Source organism: Hyla sarda, unplaced genomic scaffold, assembly GCF_029499605.1.
Source record: "Hyla sarda isolate aHylSar1 unplaced genomic scaffold, aHylSar1.hap1 scaffold_165, whole genome shotgun sequence".
NCBI classification, from domain to species: Eukaryota; Metazoa; Chordata; class Amphibia; order Anura; family Hylidae; genus Hyla; species Hyla sarda.
Window position 1 is genome coordinate 263,713 of NW_026608288.1, and position 19,653 is coordinate 283,365.

General features: G+C 49.1%; 1 protein-coding gene across 4 annotated transcripts in view; it reads left to right on the forward strand.

The window, feature by feature from the left end:
• The window catches only part of LOC130311602 (fibropellin-1-like), a 49,362-nt gene that overhangs the window by 22,284 nt on the left and 7,425 nt on the right, over positions 1–19,653 (forward strand). For all 4 annotated transcript variants that reach the window (XR_008859924.1, XM_056552495.1, XM_056552496.1 and 1 more), the window contains exons 12-17: positions 3,100–3,228; positions 5,039–5,131; positions 5,324–5,419; positions 6,187–6,282; positions 7,984–8,079; positions 13,958–14,059. Coding sequence is in view for 3 of the 4 variants with exons in the window: in XM_056552495.1 (XP_056408470.1) it covers positions 3,100–3,228; positions 5,039–5,131; positions 5,324–5,419; positions 6,187–6,282; positions 7,984–8,079; positions 13,958–14,059 (612 nt within the window). In the remaining variant the exon portion in view is untranslated. The remainder of the gene's footprint in view (positions 1–3,099; positions 3,229–5,038; positions 5,132–5,323; positions 5,420–6,186; positions 6,283–7,983; positions 8,080–13,957; positions 14,060–19,653) is intronic.

Consider the following 19,653-nt stretch of genomic DNA (forward strand, 5'->3'; position numbering starts at 1 on the left):
TACTAGAGCCAACACAATAGAGCTGAATACTAGAGCCAACACAGTAGAGCTGTATACTAGATCCAAGACAGTAGAGCTGTATACTAGAGCCAACACAATAGAGCTGTATACTAGAGCCAACACAGTAGAGCTGTATACTAGAGCCAACACAGTAGAGCTGTATACTAGAGCCAACACAGTAGAGCTGTATACTAGAGCCAACGCAATAGAGCTGTATACTAGAGCCAACGCAATAGAGCTGTATACTAGAGCCAACGCAATAGAGCTGTATACTAGAGCCAACGCAATAGAGCTGTATACTAGATCCAACACAATATAGAGCTGTATACTAGATCCAACACAATATAGAGCTGTATACTAGAGCCAACACAATAGAGCTGTATACTAGAACCAAGACAGTAGAGCTGTATACTAGAGCCAACACAATAGAGCTGTATACTAGAGCCAGCACAATAGAGCTGTATATTAGAGCCAACACAATAGAGCTGTATACTAGAGCCAACGCAATAAAGCTGTATTCTAGAGCCAACACAATAGAGCTGTATACTAGAGCCAACACAGTAGAGCTGTATACTAGAGCCAACACAGTAGAGCTGTATACTAGAGCCAACACAGTAGAGCTGTATACTAGAGCCAACACAGTAGAGCTGTATACTAGAGCCAACACAGTAGAGCTGTATACTAGAGCCAACACAATAGAGCTGTATACTAGAGCCAACACAATAGAGCTGTATACTTGAGCCAACACAATAGAGCTGTATACTAGAGCCAACACAATAGAGCTGTATACTAGAGCCAACACAATAGAGCTGTATACTAGAGCCAACACAATAGAGCTGTATACTAGATCCAACATAAGAGCTGTATACTAGATCCAACATAAGAGCTGTATACTAGATCCAACACAATAGAGCTGTATACTAGATCCAACACAATAGAGCTGTATACTAGATCCAACACAATAGAGCTGTATACTAGATCCAACACAATAGAGCTGTATACTTGAGCCAACACAATAGAGCTGTATACTAGATCCAACACAATAGAGCTGTATACTAGATCCAACACAATAGAGCTGTATACTTGAGCCAACACAGCAGTGTTATATAGTATAACCAACACAGTAGAGCTGTATACTAGAGTCAACACAATAGAGGTGTATACTAGATCCAACACAGTAGAGCTGTATACTAGAGCCAACACAATAGAGCTGTATACTAGAGCCAACACAATAGAGCTGTATACTAGATCCAACACAGTAGAGCTGTATACTAGAGCCAACACAATAGAGCTGTATACTAGAGCCAACACAGTAGAGCTGTATACTAGAGCCAACACAGTAGAGCTGTATACTAGAGCCAACACAATAGAGCTGTATACTAGAGCCAACACAATAGAGCTGTATACTAGAGCCAACACAATAGAGCTGTATACTAGAGCCAACACAGTAGAGCTGTATACTAGAGCCAACGCAATAGAGCTGTATACTAGAGCCAACACAGTAGAGCTGTATACTAGAGTCAACACAATAGAGGTGTATACTAGAGCCAACACAATAGAGCTGTATACTAGAGCCAACACAGTAGAGCTGTATACTAGAGCCAACACAGTAGAGCTGTATACTAGAGCCAACACAGTAGAGCTGTATACTAGAGCCAACACAATAGAGCTGTATACTAGAGCCAGCACAATAGAGCTGTATACTAGAGCCAGCACAATAGAGGTGTATACTAGAGCCAACACAATAGAGGTGTATACTAGAGCCAACACAATAGAGCTGTATACTAGAGCCAACACAGTAGAGCTGTATACTAGAGCCAACACAGTAGAGCTGTATACTAGAGCCAACACAATAGAGCTGTATACTAGATCCAACACAGTAGAGCTGTATACTAGAGCCAACACAATAGAGCTGTATACTAGAGCCAACACAGTAGAGCTGTATACTAGAGCCAACACAGTAGAGCTGTATACTAGAGCCAACACAATAGAGCTGTATACTAGAGCCAACACAATAGAGCTGTATACTAGAGCCAACACAATAGAGCTGTATACTAGAGCCAACACAGTAGAGCTGTATACTAGAGCCAACGCAATAGAGCTGTATACTAGAGCCAACACAGTAGAGCTGTATACTAGAGTCAACACAATAGAGGTGTATACTAGAGCCAACACAATAGAGCTGTATACTAGAGCCAACACAGTAGAGCTGTATACTAGAGCCAACACAGTAGAGCTGTATACTAGAGCCAACACAATAGAGCTGTATACTAGAGCCAGCACAATAGAGCTGTATACTAGAGCCAGCACAATAGAGGTGTATACTAGAGCCAACACAATAGAGGTGTATACTAGAGCCAACACAGTAGAGCTGTATACTAGAGCCAACACAGTAGAGCTGTATACTAGAGCCAACACAATAGAGCTGTATACTAGAGCCAACACAGTAGAGCTGTATACTAGAGCCAACACAGTAGAGCTGTATACTAGAGCCAACACAGTAGAGCTGTATACTAGAGCCAACACAATAGAGCTGTATACTAGAGCCAACACAATAGAGCTGTATACTAGAGCCAACACAGTAGAGCTGTATACTAGATCCAACACAGTAGAGCTGTATACTAGATCCAACACAGTAGAGCTGTATACTAGAGCCAACACAATAGAGCTGTATACTAGAGCCAACACAATAGAGCTGTATACTAGATCCAACACAGTAGAGCTGTATACTAGATCCAACACAGTAGAGCTGTATACTAGAGCCAACACAGTAGAGCTGTATACTAGAGCCAACACAGTAGAGCTGTATACTAGATCCAACACAGTAGAGCTGTATACTAGAGCCAACACAGTAGAGCTGTATACTAGAGCCAACACAGTAGAGCTGTATACTAGAGCCAACACAATAGAGCTGTATACTAGATCCAACACAGTAGAGCTGTATACTAGAGCCAACACAGCAGTGTTATATAGTAGTGCCCACTTTACCATATTTAATGCCACATAGGATCAATATACTAGGTCAGTATACAATACTACATGCATTGCAGTTATATATATTATGAAGTAAGAGTATATAGCTTTTCTTTGTGTTGTCAGATGTGGACGAGTGCGCGGACTTCACCCGTGGCGGGTGTCAGCAGACCTGTGACAACTTCCTGGGCGCCTATAACTGCAGCTGCTACGCGGGGTTCACTGCCCGCTCTGATGACCGCACCAAGTGCCAACGTAAGGAGACCCGTCACATGACCGTATCCCGGGGCGAGGGGTTAACCACTTTACAGAACTCCAATATAATGAGATCTATGTCATCACAACCTGTGCAGAGGAAGGCTGGCCCGTCGTCCATAGCAACCAATCCGATCGCTGCTTTCATTTTTGTTTTGTTGCTATGGGCGACTGGTGAACTTTCCCTCTCCTGGGATTTGGATAAATCTCCCCCTATGTATCTGATGAGGGGCGCCACCTTTCTTGTAAAAAATACCGGCCAAGCTAATTTGCATGAATAATTATATATTCGTGACATCACAGGATACACATATGTGGGGAAATGTCCTGTTCTGACCCCTATAACTTTTTATTTCTCCTTATACGTTCCTGTACGAGGGTCATTTATTTTTTTGCCCCCCGGTCTGTAGTTTTTAACAGAACCATTTTTTGTTTTGATGGGACTTTTTAATCGCCTTTTTTTTTTTTTTTTTTTTTAATTAAATTCGGGAGTTGCAGTTAGTTACTAACTACAACTCCCAGCATGCCCAGATACAGCCTGTGGCTCAGCAGCTGCCCCAAATGAAAACTACAAGTCCCAGCATGTTGGACCATATAGTATAGATCAGTGTTTCCCAACCAGGGGTGCCTCCAGCTGTTTCAAAACTACAACTCCCAGCATGCCTGGACAGCCGTTGGTATCCTGGTATTGGCCAAAAGATGTCAACTGTTCCTAATGCAGTGATGGTTCAGTGTATGTAGGAATACCCCCCCCCCCCCCCCCCCCGATATCTATTATGACTGTATGGTGATGGGATGGTGACAGTAATTGTGACTGTATTGTGACTGTATTGTGACTGTATTGTGACGGTATGGTGACGGTATGGTGACGGTATGGTGATTGTGACAGTATTGTGACAGTATTGTGACTGTATGGTGACTGTATGGTGACTGTATGGTGACTGTATGGTGACTGTATGGTGACTGTATGGTGACTGTATGGTGATGGGATGGTGATGGGATGGTGATGGGATGGTGACAGGATTGTGACAGGATTGTGACAGGATTGTGACAGGATTGTGACAGTGATTGTGACAGTGATTGTGACAGGATTGTGACAGGATTGTGACAGGATTGTGACAGGATTGTGACAGGATTGTGACAGTAATTGTGACAGTAATTGTGACAGGATTGTGACAGGATTGTGACAGGATTGTGACAGGATTGTGACAGGATTGTGACAGGATTGTGACAGTAATTGTGACAGTAATTGTGACAGTAATTGTGACAGTAATTGTGACAGTAATTGTGACGGGATTGTGACGGGATTGTGACGGGATTGTGACGGGATTGTGACGGGATTGTGACGGGATTGTGACAGTAATTGTGACAGTAATTGTGACAGTAATTGTGACAGTAATTGTGACAGTAATTGTGACAGGATTGTGACAGGATTGTGACGGGATTGTGACAGGATTGTGACAGGATTGTGACAGGATTGTGACAGGATTGTGACAGGATTGTGACAGGATTGTGACAGGATTGTGACGGGATTGTGACGGGATTGTGACGGGATTGTGACGGGATTGTGACAGGATTGTGACAGGATTGTGACAGGATTGTGACGGGATTGTGACTGTATTGTGACTGTATTGTGATGGGATGGTGACAGTAATTGTGACAGGATTGTGACAGGATTGTGACAGGATTGTGACAGGATTGTGACAGGATTGTGACGGGATTGTGACGGGATTGTGACGGGATTGTGACGGGATTGTGACGGGATTGTGACGGGATTGTTTTGATCACTTTGCTTGTCCTGTATTTTCAGCCGTGTGTAATCCGCCCTGTCAGAATTACGGGGTGTGTGTGGCCCCTGACACATGTGACTGCCCTGCAGGCTACCCGGGGCCCGGCTGTTCAGGTAGGTGGCCATTATTTCACTTATATTATCATTATCTAGATACAGGGGCTGGATCCTCTGGGGACAGATGGATGGAGCGGCCCTAGTGGCCCCCATACTGCCCCCATCTGGTCCGCCGCGCCTCCATCACTTTGTATTGTTTGTATATTTCATATCTCTTCTGTATATAACCGCACGTCTCCCCCTTCTCAGCCATGTGCTCCCTGCCCTGCGCCCACGGAGGAACCTGCTTAAGACATAACATGTGCTCCTGCCCGTCAGGATGGACAGGGCCCAGCTGCCAGACAGGTGAGGACCCATGTGTGATGCCAGGAGGTGTTATCCAGTCACATCCAGAGCCGCAGAGTGCGGAGCGTTCCCATACACTGCCCCATGGCAGATCAGGCTGTATTCACACTGAACCAGATAAGACATGATAGAACAGCAGAATAGTGAGTGCAGCTCTGGAGGATAAGACATGATGTAACAGCAGAATAGTGAGTGCAGCTCTGGAGGATAAGACATGATATAACAGTAGAATAGTGAGTGCAGCTCTGGAGGATAAGACATGATGTAACAGCAGAATAGTGAGTGCATCTCTGGAGGATAAGACATGATGTAACAGCAGAATAGTGAGTGCAGCTCTGGGGGATAAGACATAATATAACAGTAGAATAGTGAGTGCAGCTCTGGAGGATAAGACATGATAGAACAGTAGAATAGTGAGTGCAGCTCTTGAGGATAAGACATAATATAACAGCAGAATAGTGAGTGCAGCTCTGGAGGATAAGACATGATGTGACAGCAGAATAGTGAGTGCAGCTCTGGAGGATAAGACATAATATAACAGCAGAATAGTGAGTGCAGCTCTTGAGGATAAGACATAATATAACAGTAGAATAGTGAGTGCAGCTCTGGAGGATAAGACATGATGTGACAGCAGAATAGTGAGTGCAGCTGTCAGGCCCAAGGCCTGATTATGGAATCATACATGTGTATTATAATAGTATTTGTGTATAATGATGGATCAGAGCGAGCGCTGATCCTGTATAATGGCGCCGCTTCTCTCTTTTCAGCCGTCTGTGAGCTGCCGTGCGGTAATGGCGGTCGGTGTGTGGCCTCGGATACCTGTCAGTGTCCATCAGGATACAGCGGAGAACAATGTCTGACACGTATGTACAAGGGGAATCTGTAACAGCACAGCGCAATGTACTAAGTATTACCTGCAGTCCTATGTAACACCACAGATAACACAGTGATAACTCTCTGAGTACAGATAATGTATAGATGTGACCTGCAGTCCTATGTAACACCACAGATAACAGTGATAACTCTCTGAGTACAGATAATGTATAGATGTGACCTGCAGTCCTATGTAACACCACAGATAACACAGTGATATCTCTCTGAGTACAGATAATGTATAGATGTGACCTGCAGTCCTATGTAACACCACAGATAACAGTGATAACTCTCTGAGTACAGATAATGTATAGATGTGACCTGCAGTCCTATGTAAGACCACAGATAGCACAGTGATAACTCTCTGAGTACAGATAATGTATAGATGTGACCTGCAGTCCTATGTAACACCACAGATAACAGTGATAACTCTCTGAGTACAGATAATGTATAGATGTGACCTGCAGTCCTATGTAACACCACAGATAACAGTGATAACTCTCTGAGTACAGATAATGTATAGATGTGACCTGCAGTCCTATGTAACACCACAGATAACAGTGATAACTCTCTGAGTACAGATAATGTATAGATGTGACCTGCAGTCCTATGTAACACCACAGATAACACAGTGATAACTCTCTGAGCACAGATAATGTATAGATGTGACCTGCAGTCCTATGTAACACCACAGATAACAGTGATAACTTTCTGAGTACAGATAATGTATAGATGTGACCTGCAGTCCTATGTAACACCACAGATAACAGTGATAACTCTCTGAGTACAGATAATGTATAGATGTGACCTGCAGTCCTATGTAACACCACGATAACACAGTGATAACTCTGTGTACAGATAATGTATAGATGTGACCTGCAGTCCTATGTAACACCACAGATAACAGTGATAACTCTCTGAGTACAGATAATATATAGATGTGACCTGCAGTCCTATGTAACACCACAGATAACACAGTGATAACTCTCTGAGTACAGATAATGTATAGATGTGACCTTCAGTCCTATGTAACACCACAGATAACAGTGATAACTCTCTGAGTACAGATAATGTATAGATGTGACCTGCAGTCCTATGTAAGACCACAGATAGCACAGTGATAACTCTCTGAGTACAGATAATGTATAGATGTGACCTGCAGTCCTATGTAACACCACAGATAACACAGTGATAACTCTCTCTGAGTACAGATAATGTATAGATGTGACCTGCAGTCCTATGTAACCCCACAGATAACAGTGATAACTCTCTGAGTACAGATAATGTATAGATGTGACCTGCAGTCCTATGTAACCCCACAGATAACAGTGATAACTCTCTGAGTACAGATAATGTATAGATGTGACCTGCAGTCCTATGTAACACCACAGATAACACAGTGATAACTCTGAGTACAGATAATGTATAGATGTGACCTGCAGTCCTATGTAACACTACAGATAACAGTGATAACTCTCTGAGTACAGATAATGTATAGATGTGACCTGCAGTCCTATGTAACACCACAGATAACACAGTGATAACTCTCTGAGTACAGATAATGTATAGATGTGACCTGCAGTCCTATGTAACACCACAGATAACAGTGATAACTCTCTGAGTACAGATAATGTATAGATGTGACCTGCAGTCCTATGTAACACCATAGATAATATTCTCTCTCCCCACAGCTCTCTGCTCTCCCCCCTGTCAGAACGCAGGACGATGCATTGATGTTAATCGGTGTGTGTGCCCCAGTGGGTGGCTCGGTGCCCGGTGTCAGATAGGTGAGGGGCCGATCATATAACATTTATGGAGTTTTTACCTTTGGTCGGTAATGAAGCCTCCGACACAGCGCGATCTGTATTATACTTCAGAGCTGCATTCACTGTTCTGCTGAGTTATTGGAGACAGTAAGGAAAGACGAGGATAGATTCAGATCAGGAAATCCTGGTATGTGCAGGGAATTTTGGGAAATTACAGCTCTGCTCTAGCTAATTGGAATCTTCCAGGTGGGGGCGCTATTTGTAGGCAGGTGCAGTCAGGGATTGGCTCTGTTAGGTAGTGGATAGATGAGGGGTGATAGGTAGCCCTGCAGGCAGGGGGTATAAGATGAGGGTTGATACATGGCCCTGCAGGCTGATGGGTAATGGATTTGGGTAGATGAGGGGTGATACATGGCCCTGCAGGCTGATGGGTAATGGATTTGGGTAGATGAGGGGTGATACATGGCTCTGCAGGCTGAGGGCAAAAGATGAGGGGTGATATGTGGCCCTGCAGGCTGAGGGTATAAGGTGAGGGGTGATAAGTGGCCCTGCAGGCTGGGGGGGTATAAGGCGATGGGTGATATGTGGCCCTGCAGGCTGAAGGTATAAGATGAGGGGTGATATGTGGCCCTGCAGGCTGGGGGTATAAGATGAGGTGTGATATGTGGCCCTGCAGGCTGAAGGTATAAGATGAAGGTTGATAAATGGCCCTGCAGACTGGGGGGTATAAGATGAGGGGTGATATGTGGCCCTGCAGGCTGGGGGGTATGAGATGAGGGGTGATAGGTGGCCTTGCAGGCTGGAGGTATAAGATGAGGCGTGATATGTGGTCCTGCAGGCTGGGGGGTATGAGATGAGGGGTGATAGGTGGCCTTGCAGGCTGGAGGTATAAGGTGAGGGGTGATATGTGGCCCTGCAGGCTGGGGGTATAAGATGAGGTGTGATATGTGGCCCTGCAGGCTGAAGGTATAAGATGAAGGTTGATAAATGGCCCTGCAGACTGGGGGGTATAAGATGAGGGGTGATATGTGGCCCTGCAGGCTGGGGGGTATGAGATGAGGGGTGATAGGTGGCCTTGCAGGCTGGAGGTATAAGATGAGGCGTGATATGTGGTCCTGCAGGCTGGGGGGTATGAGATGAGGGGTGATAGGTGGCCTTGCAGGCTGGAGGTATAAGGTGAGGGGTGATATGTGGCCCTGCAGGCTGGGGGGTATAAGATGAGGGGTGAAAGTGGCCCTGCAGGCTGGGGGGTATGAGATGAGGGGTGATAGGTGGCCTTGCAGGCTGGAGGTATAAGATGAGGGGTGATATGTGGCCCTGCAGGCTGGGGTGTAAGATGAGGGGTGATATGTGGCCCTGCAGGCTGGGGGGTATAAGATGAGGGGTGATATTTGGTCCTGCAGGCTGGGGGGTATGAGATGAGGGGTGATAGGTGGCCTTGCAGGCTGGAGGTATAAGGTGAGGGGTGATATGTGGCCCTGCCGGCTGGGCTGTAAGATGAGGGGTGATATGTGGCCCTGCAGGCTGGGGGGGTATGAGATGAGGGGTGATAGGTGGCCTTGCAGGCTGGAGGTATAAGATGAGGGGTGATATGTGGTCCTGCAGGCTGGGGGGGTATAAGATGAGGGGTGATAGGTGGCCCTGCAGGCTGGAGGTATAAGATGAGGGGTGATATGTGGCCCTGCAGGCTGGGGGTATAAGATGAGGGGTGATAAGTGGCCCTGCAGGCTGGGGTATAAGATTAGGGGGGATATGTGGCCCTGCAGGCTGGGGGTATAAGATGAGGGGTGATATGTGGCCCTGCAGGCTGGGGTATAAGATGAGGGGTGATATGTGGCCCTGCAGGCTGGGAGTATAAGATGAGGGGTGATAAGTGGCCCTGCATGCTGGGGTATAAGATGAGGGGTGATATGTGGCCCTGCAGGCTGGGGGTATAAGATGAGGGGTGATAAGTGGCCCTGCAGGCTGGGGTATAAGATGAGGGGTGATATGTGGCCCTGCAGGCTGGGGGGTATAAGATGAGGGGTGATAGGTGGCCCTGCAGGCTGGAGGTATAAGATGAGGGGTGATAAGTGGCCCTGCAGGCTGGGGGTATAAAGTGAGGTGTGATATGTGGTCCTGCAGGCTGAAAGAATAAGATAAGGGGTGATACATTGCCCTGCAGGCTGGGGGTATAAGGTGAGGGGTGATATGTGGCCCTGCAGGCTGAAGGTATATGTTGAGGGGTGATATGTGGCCCTGCAGGCTGGGGGTATAAGGTTAGGGGTGATATGTGGCCCTGCAGGCTGAAGGTATATGTTAAGGGGTGATATGTGGCCCTGCAGGCTGGGGGTATAAGGTTAGGGGTGATATGTGGCCCTGCAGGCTGAAGGTATATGTTGAGGGGTGATATGTGGCCCTGCGGGCTGGTGGGTATAAGGTTAGGGGTGATATGTGGCCCTGCAGGCTGAAAGAATAAGATAAGGGGTGATACATTGCCCTGCAGGCTGGGGGTATAAGGTGAGGGGTGATATGTGGCCCTGCAGGCTGAAGGTATATGTTGAGGGGTGATATGTGGCCCTGCAGGCTGGGGGTATAAGGTTAGGGGTGATATGTGGCCCTGCAGGCTGAAGGTATATGTTAAGGGGTGATATGTGGCCCTGCAGGCTGGAGGTATAAGGTTAGGGGTGATATGTGGCCCTGCAGGCTGAAGGTATATGTTGAGGGGTGATATGTGGCCCTGCAGGCTGGGGGTATAAGGTTAGGGGTGATATGTGGCCCTGCAGGCTGAAGGTATATGTTGAGGGGTGATATGTGGCCCTGCAGGCTGGGGGTATAAGGTTAGGGGTGATATGTGGCCCTGCAGGCTGAAGGTATATGTTGAGGGGTGATATGTGGCCCTGCAGGCTGGGGGTATAAGGTTAGGGGTGATATGTGGCCCTGCAGGCTGAAGGTATATGTTGAGGGGTGATATGTGGCCCTGCAGGCTGGGGTATAAGATGAGGGGTGATATGTGGCCCTGCAGGCTGGGAGTATAAGATGAGGGGTGATAAGTGGCCCTGCATGCTGGGGTATAAGATGAGGGGTGATATGTGGCCCTGCAGGCTGGGGGTATAAGATGAGGGGTGATAAGTGGCCCTGCAGGCTGGGGTATAAGATGAGGGGTGATATGTGGCCCTGCAGGCTGGGGGGTATAAGATGAGGGGTGATAGGTGGCCCTGCAGGCTGGAGGTATAAGATGAGGGGTGATAAGTGGCCCTGCAGGCTGGGGGTATAAAGTGAGGGGTGATATGTGGTCCTGCAGGCTGAAAGAATAAGATAAGGGGTGATACATTGCCCTGCAGGCTGGGGGTATAAGGTGAGGGGTGATATGTGGCCCTGCAGGCTGAAGGTATATGTTGAGGGGTGATATGTGGCCCTGCAGGCTGGGGGTATAAGGTTAGGGGTGATATGTGGCCCTGCAGGCTGAAGGTATATGTTAAGGGGTGATATGTGGCCCTGCAGGCTGGGGGTATAAGGTTAGGGGTGATATGTGGCCCTGCAGGCTGAAGGTATATGTTAAGGGGTGATATGTGGCCCTGCAGGCTGGAGGTATAAGGTTAGGGGTGATATGTGGCCCTGCAGGCTGAAGGTATATGTTGAGGGGTGATATGTGGCCCTGCAGGCTGGGGGTATAAGGTTAGGGGTGATATGTGGCCCTGCAGGCTGAAGGTATATGTTGAGGGGTGATATGTGGCCCTGCAGGCTGGGGGTATAAGGTTAGGGGTGATATGTGGCCCTGCAGGCTGAAGGTATATGTTGAGGGGTGATATGTGGCCCTGCAGGCTGGGGGTATAAGGTTAGGGGTGATATGTGGCCCTGCAGGCTGAAGGTATATGTTGAGGGGTGATATGTGGCCCTGCAGGCTGGGGTATAAGATGAGGGGTGATATGTGGCCCTGCAGGCTGGGAGTATAAGATGAGGGGTGATAAGTGGCCCTGCATGCTGGGGTATAAGATGAGGGGTGATATGTGGCCCTGCAGGCTGGGGGTATAAGATGAGGGGTGATAAGTGGCCCTGCAGGCTGGGGTATAAGATGAGGGGTGATATGTGGCCCTGCAGGCTGGGGGGTATAAGATGAGGGGTGATAGGTGGCCCTGCAGGCTGGAGGTATAAGATGAGGGGTGATAAGTGGCCCTGCAGGCTGGGGGTATAAAGTGAGGGGTGATATGTGGTCCTGCAGGCTGAAAGAATAAGATAAGGGGTGATACATTGCCCTGCAGGCTGGGGGTATAAGGTGAGGGGTGATATGTGGCCCTGCAGGCTGAAGGTATATGTTGAGGGGTGATATGTGGCCCTGCAGGCTGGGGGTATAAGGTTAGGGGTGATATGTGGCCCTGCAGGCTGAAGGTATATGTTAAGGGGTGATATGTGGCCCTGCAGGCTGGGGGTATAAGGTTAGGGGTGATATGTGGCCCTGCAGGCTGAAGGTATATGTTGAGGGGTGATATGTGGCCCTGCGGGCTGGTGGGTATAAGGTTAGGGGTGATATGTGGCCCTGCAGGCTGAAAGAATAAGATAAGGGGTGATACATTGCCCTGCAGGCTGGGGGTATAAGGTGAGGGGTGATATGTGGCCCTGCAGGCTGAAGGTATATGTTGAGGGGTGATATGTGGCCCTGCAGGCTGGGGGTATAAGGTTAGGGGTGATATGTGGCCCTGCAGGCTGAAGGTATATGTTAAGGGGTGATATGTGGCCCTGCAGGCTGGAGGTATAAGGTTAGGGGTGATATGTGGCCCTGCAGGCTGAAGGTATATGTTGAGGGGTGATATGTGGCCCTGCAGGCTGGGGGTATAAGGTTAGGGGTGATATGTGGCCCTGCAGGCTGAAGGTATATGTTGAGGGGTGATATGTGGCCCTGCAGGCTGGGGGTATAAGGTTAGGGGTGATATGTGGCCCTGCAGGCTGAAGGTATATGTTGAGGGGTGATATGTGGCCCTGCAGGCTGGGGGTATAAGGTTAGGGGTGATATGTGGCCCTGCAGGCTGAAGGTATATGTTGAGGGGTGATATGTGGCCCTGCAGGCTGGGGGTATAAGGTTAGGGGTGATATGTGGCCCTGCAGGCTGAAGGTATATGTTGAGGGGTGATATGTGGCCCTGCAGGCTGGGGGTATAAGGTTAGGGGTGATATGTGGCCCTGCAGGCTGAAGGTATATGTTGAGGGGTGATATGTGGCCCTGCAGGCTGGGGGTATAAGGTTAGGGGTGATATGTGGCCCTGCAGGCTGAAGGTATATGTTGAGGGGTGATGTGTGGCCCTGCAGGCTGGGGGTATAAGGTTAGGGGTGATATGTGGCCCTGCAGGCTGAAGGTATATGTTGAGGGGTGATGTGTGGCCCTGCAGGCTGGGGGTATAAGGTTAGGGGTGATATGTGGCCCTGCAGGCTGAAGGTATATGTTGAGGGGTGATATGTGGCCCTGCAGGCTGGGGGTATAAGGTTAGGGGTGATATGTGGCCCTGCAGGCTGAAGGTATATGTTGAGGGGTGATATGTGGCCCTGCAGGCTGGGGGTATAAAGTGAGGGGTGATATGTGGTCCTGCAGGCTGAAAGAATAAGATAAGGGGTGATACATTGCCCTGCAGGCTGGGGGTATAAGGTGAGGGGTGATATGTGGCCCTGCAGGCTGAAGGTATATGTTGAGGGGTGATATGTGGCCCTGCAGGCTGGGGGTATAAGGTTAGGGGTGATATGTGGCCCTGCAGGCTGAAGGTATATGTTAAGGGGTGATATGTGGCCCTGCAGGCTGGGGGTATAAGGTTAGGGGTGATATGTGGCCCTGCAGGCTGAAGGTATATGTTGAGGGGTGATATGTGGCCCTGCAGGCTGGTGGGCCGGTTACGTTCCTGGTTCCGGACTCATGGCTTCCCCTTCTCTTTCAGAGCCCGTTCGCTGTGAGAAGCCATGTCTGAACGGGGGCCGGTGCTCGGGGTATAACGTCTGCCATTGCCCCACAGGATTCCTGGGGCCACAGTGTGAATCAGGTAAAGGGGCTTCTCCCCCCAACTATATATATGACTGTACAGGGCCCTCAGTGCCGGAGGAGGGGCCACTGGTGTCCTCTTAGTTATTGGGGGATCGGTGGCCCCAACAGGTGAGAACGTCCCCTCATAATGGACCAAACCTGAAGAATATAAGAGCGATGGTGTCCCACCGATCCAGCACAACTAGTGACCCTCTCCTGGGGTCGGATCTATGAACTGGTGGGATTCTGCTGATGAGAGGAGGCGACGCTGGGGGATCTAAGACCCTGGAGACCCCCAACCGTAGTGACCCCGGGATTACAATGTGTCAGAAATGACCTGGTGCCCGGATGTGACCGTTAGGTGGTCTCTTGTAGTGGTGACCCCCCCCCCATGATAATAATGTGTATCCTGTGATGGTGCCCGGATGTGACTCTGCGGTGGTCTCTTGTAGAGGTGACCCCATGATAATAATATGTATCCTGTGATGGTGCCCGGATGTGACCCTGTGGTGGTCTCTTGTAGAGGTGACCCCCATAATACTAATGTGTATCCTGAGATGGTGCCCGGATGTGACCCTTCGGTGGTCTCTTGTAGTGGTGACCCCCATGATAATAATGTGTATCCTGTGATGGTGCCCGGATGTGACCCTTCGGTGGTCTCTTGTAGTGGTGACCCCCATGATAATAATGTGTATCCTGTGATGGTGCCCGGATGTGACTCTGCGGTGGTCTCTTGTAGTGGTGACCCCATGATAATAATGTGTATCCTGTGATGGTGCCCGGATGTGACTCTGCGATGGTCTCTTGTAGTGGTGACCCCATGATAATAATGTGTGTTCTGTGATGGTGCCCGGATGTGACCCTTCGGTGGTCTCTTGTAGAGGTGACCCCATGATAATAATGTGTATCCTGTTATGGTGCCCGGATGTGACCCTTCGGTGGTCTCTTGTAGAGGTGACCCCATGATAATAATGTGTATCCTGTTATGGTGCCCGGATGTGACCCTTCGGTGGTCTCTTGTAGAGGTGACCCCATGATAATAATATGTATCCTGTGATGGTGCCCGGATGTGACTCTGCGATGGTCTCTTGTAGAGGTGACCCCATGATAATAATGTGTGTTCTGTGATGATGCCCGGATGTGACCCTTCGGTGATCTCTTGTAGTGGTGACCCATGATAATAATGTGTATCCTGTGATGGTGCCCGGATGTGACCGTTCGGTGGTCTCTTGTAGAGGTGACCCCATGATAATAATGTGTATCCTGTGATGGTGCCCGGATGTGACCCTTCGGTGATCTCTTGTAGTGGTGACCCCATGATAATAATGTGTATCCTGTGATGGTGCCCGGATGTGACCCTTCGATGGTCTCTTGTAGAGGTGACCCCATGATAATAATGTGTATCCTGTGATGGTGCCCGGATGTGACCGTTCGGTGGTCTCTTGTAGAGGTGACCCCATGATAATAATGTGTATCCTGTGATGGTGCCCGGATGTGACCGTTCGGTGGTCTCCTGTAGTGGTGACCCCATGATAATAATGTGTATCCTGTGATGGTGCCCGGATGTGACCCTACAGTGGTCTCTTGTAGAGGTGACCCCATGATAATAATGTGTATCCTGTGATGGTGCCCGGATGTGACCCTTCGGTGATCTCTTGTAGTGGTGACCCCCCCCCCCCCCATGATAATAATGTGTATCCTGTGATGGTGCCCGGATGTGACTCTGCGGTGGTCTCTTGTAGTGGTGACCCCATGATAATAATGTGTATCCTGTGATGGTGCCCGGATGTGACTCTGCGGTGGTCTCTTGTAGTGGTGACCCCATGATAATAATGTGTGTTCTGTGATGGTGCCCGGATGTGACCCTTCGGTGGTCTCTTGTAGTGGTGACCCCATGATAATAATGTGTATCCTGTGATGGTGCCCGGATGTGACCCTTCGGTGGTCTCCTGTAGTGGTGACCCCATGATAATAATGTGTGTTCTGTGATGGTGCCCGGATGTGACTCTGCGATGGTCTCTTGTAGTGGTGACCCCCCCCCCCCATGATAATAATGTGTGTCCTGTTATGGTGTCCGGATGTGACCCTTCGGTGGTCTCCTGTAGTGGTGACCCCCATAATACTAATGTGTATCCTGTTATGGGGCCCGGATGTGACTCTGCGGTGGTCTCCTGTAGAGGTGACCCCATGATAATAATGTGTGTTCTGTGATGGTGCCCGGATGTGACCCTTCGGTGGTCTCTTGTAGTGGTGACCCCCCCCCATGATAATAATGTGTATCCTGTGATGGTGCCCGGATGTGACCCTGCGGTGATCTCTTGTAGTGGTGACCCCATGATAATAATGTGTATCCTGTTATGGTGCCCGGATGTGACCCTTCGGTGGTCTCCTGTAGTGGTGACCCCATGATAATAATGTGTATCCTGTGATGGTGCCCGGATGTGACTCTGCGATGGTCTCTTGTAGTGGTGACCCCATGATAATAATGTGTATCCTGTTATGGTGCCCGGATGTAACCCTTCGGTGGTCTCTTGTAGTGGTGACCCCATGATAATAATGTGTATCTTGTGATGGTGCCCGGATGTGACCCTTCGGTGGTCTCTTGTAGTGGTGACCCCCATAATACTAATGTGTATCCTGTTATGGTGCCCGGATGTGACTCTGCGGTGGTCTCCTGTAGAGGTGACCCCATGATAATAATGTGTGTTCTGTGATGGTGCCCGGATGTGACCCTTCGGTGGTCTCTTGTAGTGGTGACCCCCCCCCCCCCCATGATAATAATGTGTATCCTGTGATGGTGCCCGGATGTGACCCTGCGGTGATCTCTTGTAGTGGTGACCCCATGATAATAATGTGTATCCTGTGATGGTGCCCGGATGTGACCCTGCGGTGGTCTCTTGTAGTGGTGACCCCCATAATACTAATGTGTATCCTGTTATGGTGCCCGGATGTGACCCTTCGGTGGTCTCTTGTAGTGGTGACCCCATGATAATAATGTGTATCCTGTGATGGTGCCCGGATGTGACCCTGTGGTGGTCTCTTGTATTGGTGACCCCCATGATAATAATGTGTATCCTGTGATGGTGCCCGGATGTGACCCTTCGATGGTCTCTTGTAGTGGTGACCCCATGATAATAATGTGTATCCTGAGATGGTGCCCAGATGTAACCCTTCGGTGGTCTCTTGTAGAGGTGACCCCATGATAATAATGTGTATCCTGTGATGGTGCCCGGATGTGACCCTTCGGTGGTCTCTTGTAGTGATGACCCCATGATAATAATGTGTATCCTGTGATGGTGCCCGGATGTGACCCTTCGGTGGTCTCTTGTAGAGGTGACCCCATGATAATAATGTGTATCCTGTGATGGTGCCCGGATGTGACCCTTCGGTGGTCTCTTGTAGTGGTGACCCCATGATAATAATGTGTATCCTGAGATGGTGCCCAGATGTGACCCTTCGGTGGTCTCTTGTAGTGTTGACCCCCTCCCATGATAATAATGTGTATCCTGTTATGGTGCCCGGATGTGACTCTGCGATGGTCTCTTGTAGTGGTGACCCCCATGATAATAATGTGTATCCTGTGATGGTGCCCGGATGTGACCCTGCGGTGGTCTCTTGTAGTGATGACCCCCATGATAATAATGTGTATCCTGTGATGGTGCCCGGATGTGACCCTGCGGTGGTCTCTTGTCGTGATGACCCCCATGATAATAATGTGTATCCTGTGATGGTGCCCGGATGTGACTCTGCGATGGTCTCTTGTAGTGGTGACCCCCATGATAATAATGTGTATCCTGTGATGGTGCCCGGATGTGACTCTGCGGTGGTCTCTTGTAGTGATGACCCCATGATAATAATGTGTGTTCTGTGATGGTCACGGATGTGACCCTTCGGTGGTCTCTTGTAGTGGTGACCCCATGATAATAATGTGTATCCTGTGATGGTGCCCGGATTTGACCCTTCGGTGGTCTCTTGTAGAGGTGACCCCATGATAATAATGTGTATCCTGTGATGGTGCCCGGATGTGACCCTTCGGTGGTCTCTTGTAGAGGTGACCCCATGATAATAATGTGTATCCTGTGATGGTGCCCGGATGTGACTCTGCGGTGGTCTCTTGTAGTGGTGACCCCATGATTATAATGTGTATCCTGAGATGGTGCCCGGATGTAACCCTTCGGTGGTCTCTTGTAGAGGTGACCCCATGATAATAATGTGTATCCTGTGATGGTGCCCGGTTTTGACCCTTCAGTGGTCTCTTGTAGTGATGACCCCATGATAATAATGTGTGTTCTGTGATGGTGCCCGGATGTGACCCTTCGGTGGTCTCTTGTAGTGGTGACCCCCCCCATGATAATAATGTGTATCCTGTGATGGGGCCCGGATGTGACCCTTCGGTGGTCTCTTGTAGTGGTGACCCCCATGATATTAATGTGTATCCTGTTATGGTGCCCGGATGTGACTCTGCGGTGGTCTCCTGTAGAGGTGACCCCATGATAATAATGTGTATCCTGTGATGGTGCCCGGATGTGACCCTTCGGTGATCTCTTGTAGTGGTGACCCCCCCCCCCCCCCATGGTAATAATGTGTATCCTGTGATGGTGCCCGGATGTGACTCTGCGGTGGTCTCTTGTAGAGGTGACCCCATGATAATAATGTGTATCCTGTTATGGTGCCCGGATGTGACTCTGCGGTGGTCTCTTGTACTGGTGAACCCATGATAATAATGTGTATCCTGAGATGGTGCCCGGATGTGACTCTGCGGTGGTCTCTTGTAGTGGTGACCCCATGATAATAATGTGTGTTCTGTGATGGTGCCCGGATGTGACCCTTCGGTGGTCTCTTGTAGTGGTGACCCCATGATAATAATGTGTATCCTGTGATGGTGCCCGGATGTGACCCTTCGGTGGTCTCCTGTAGTGGTGACCCCATGATAATAATGTGTGTTCTGTGATGGTGCCCGGATGTGACTCTGCGATGGTCTCTTGTAGTGGTGACCCCCCCCCCCCATGATAATAATGTGTGTCCTGTTATGGTGTCCGGATGTGACCCTTCGGTGGTCTCCTGTAGTGGTGACCCCCATAATACTAATGTGTATCCTGTTATGGGGCCCGGATGTGACTCTGCGGTGGTCTCTTGTAGTGGTGACCCCATGATAATAATGTGTATCCTGTTATGGTGCCCGGATGTGACCCTTCGGTGGTCTCCTGTAGTGGTGACCCCATGATAATAATGTGTATCCTGTGATGGTGCCCGGATGTGACTCTGCGATGGTCTCTTGTAGTGGTGACCCCATGATAATAATGTGTATCCTGTTATGGTGCCCGGATGTAACCCTTCGGTGGTCTCTTGTAGTGGTGACCCCATGATAATAATGTGTATCCTGTGATGGTGCCCGGATGTGACCCTTCGGTGGTCTCTTGTAGTGGTGACCCCCATAATACTAATGTGTATCCTGTTATGGTGCCCGGATGTGACTCTGCGGTGGTCTCCTGTAGAGGTGACCCCATGATAATAATGTGTGTTCTGTGATGGTGCCCGGATGTGACCCTTCGGTGGTCTCTTGTAGTGGTGACCCCCCCCCCACACCATGATAATGTGTATCCTGTGATGGTG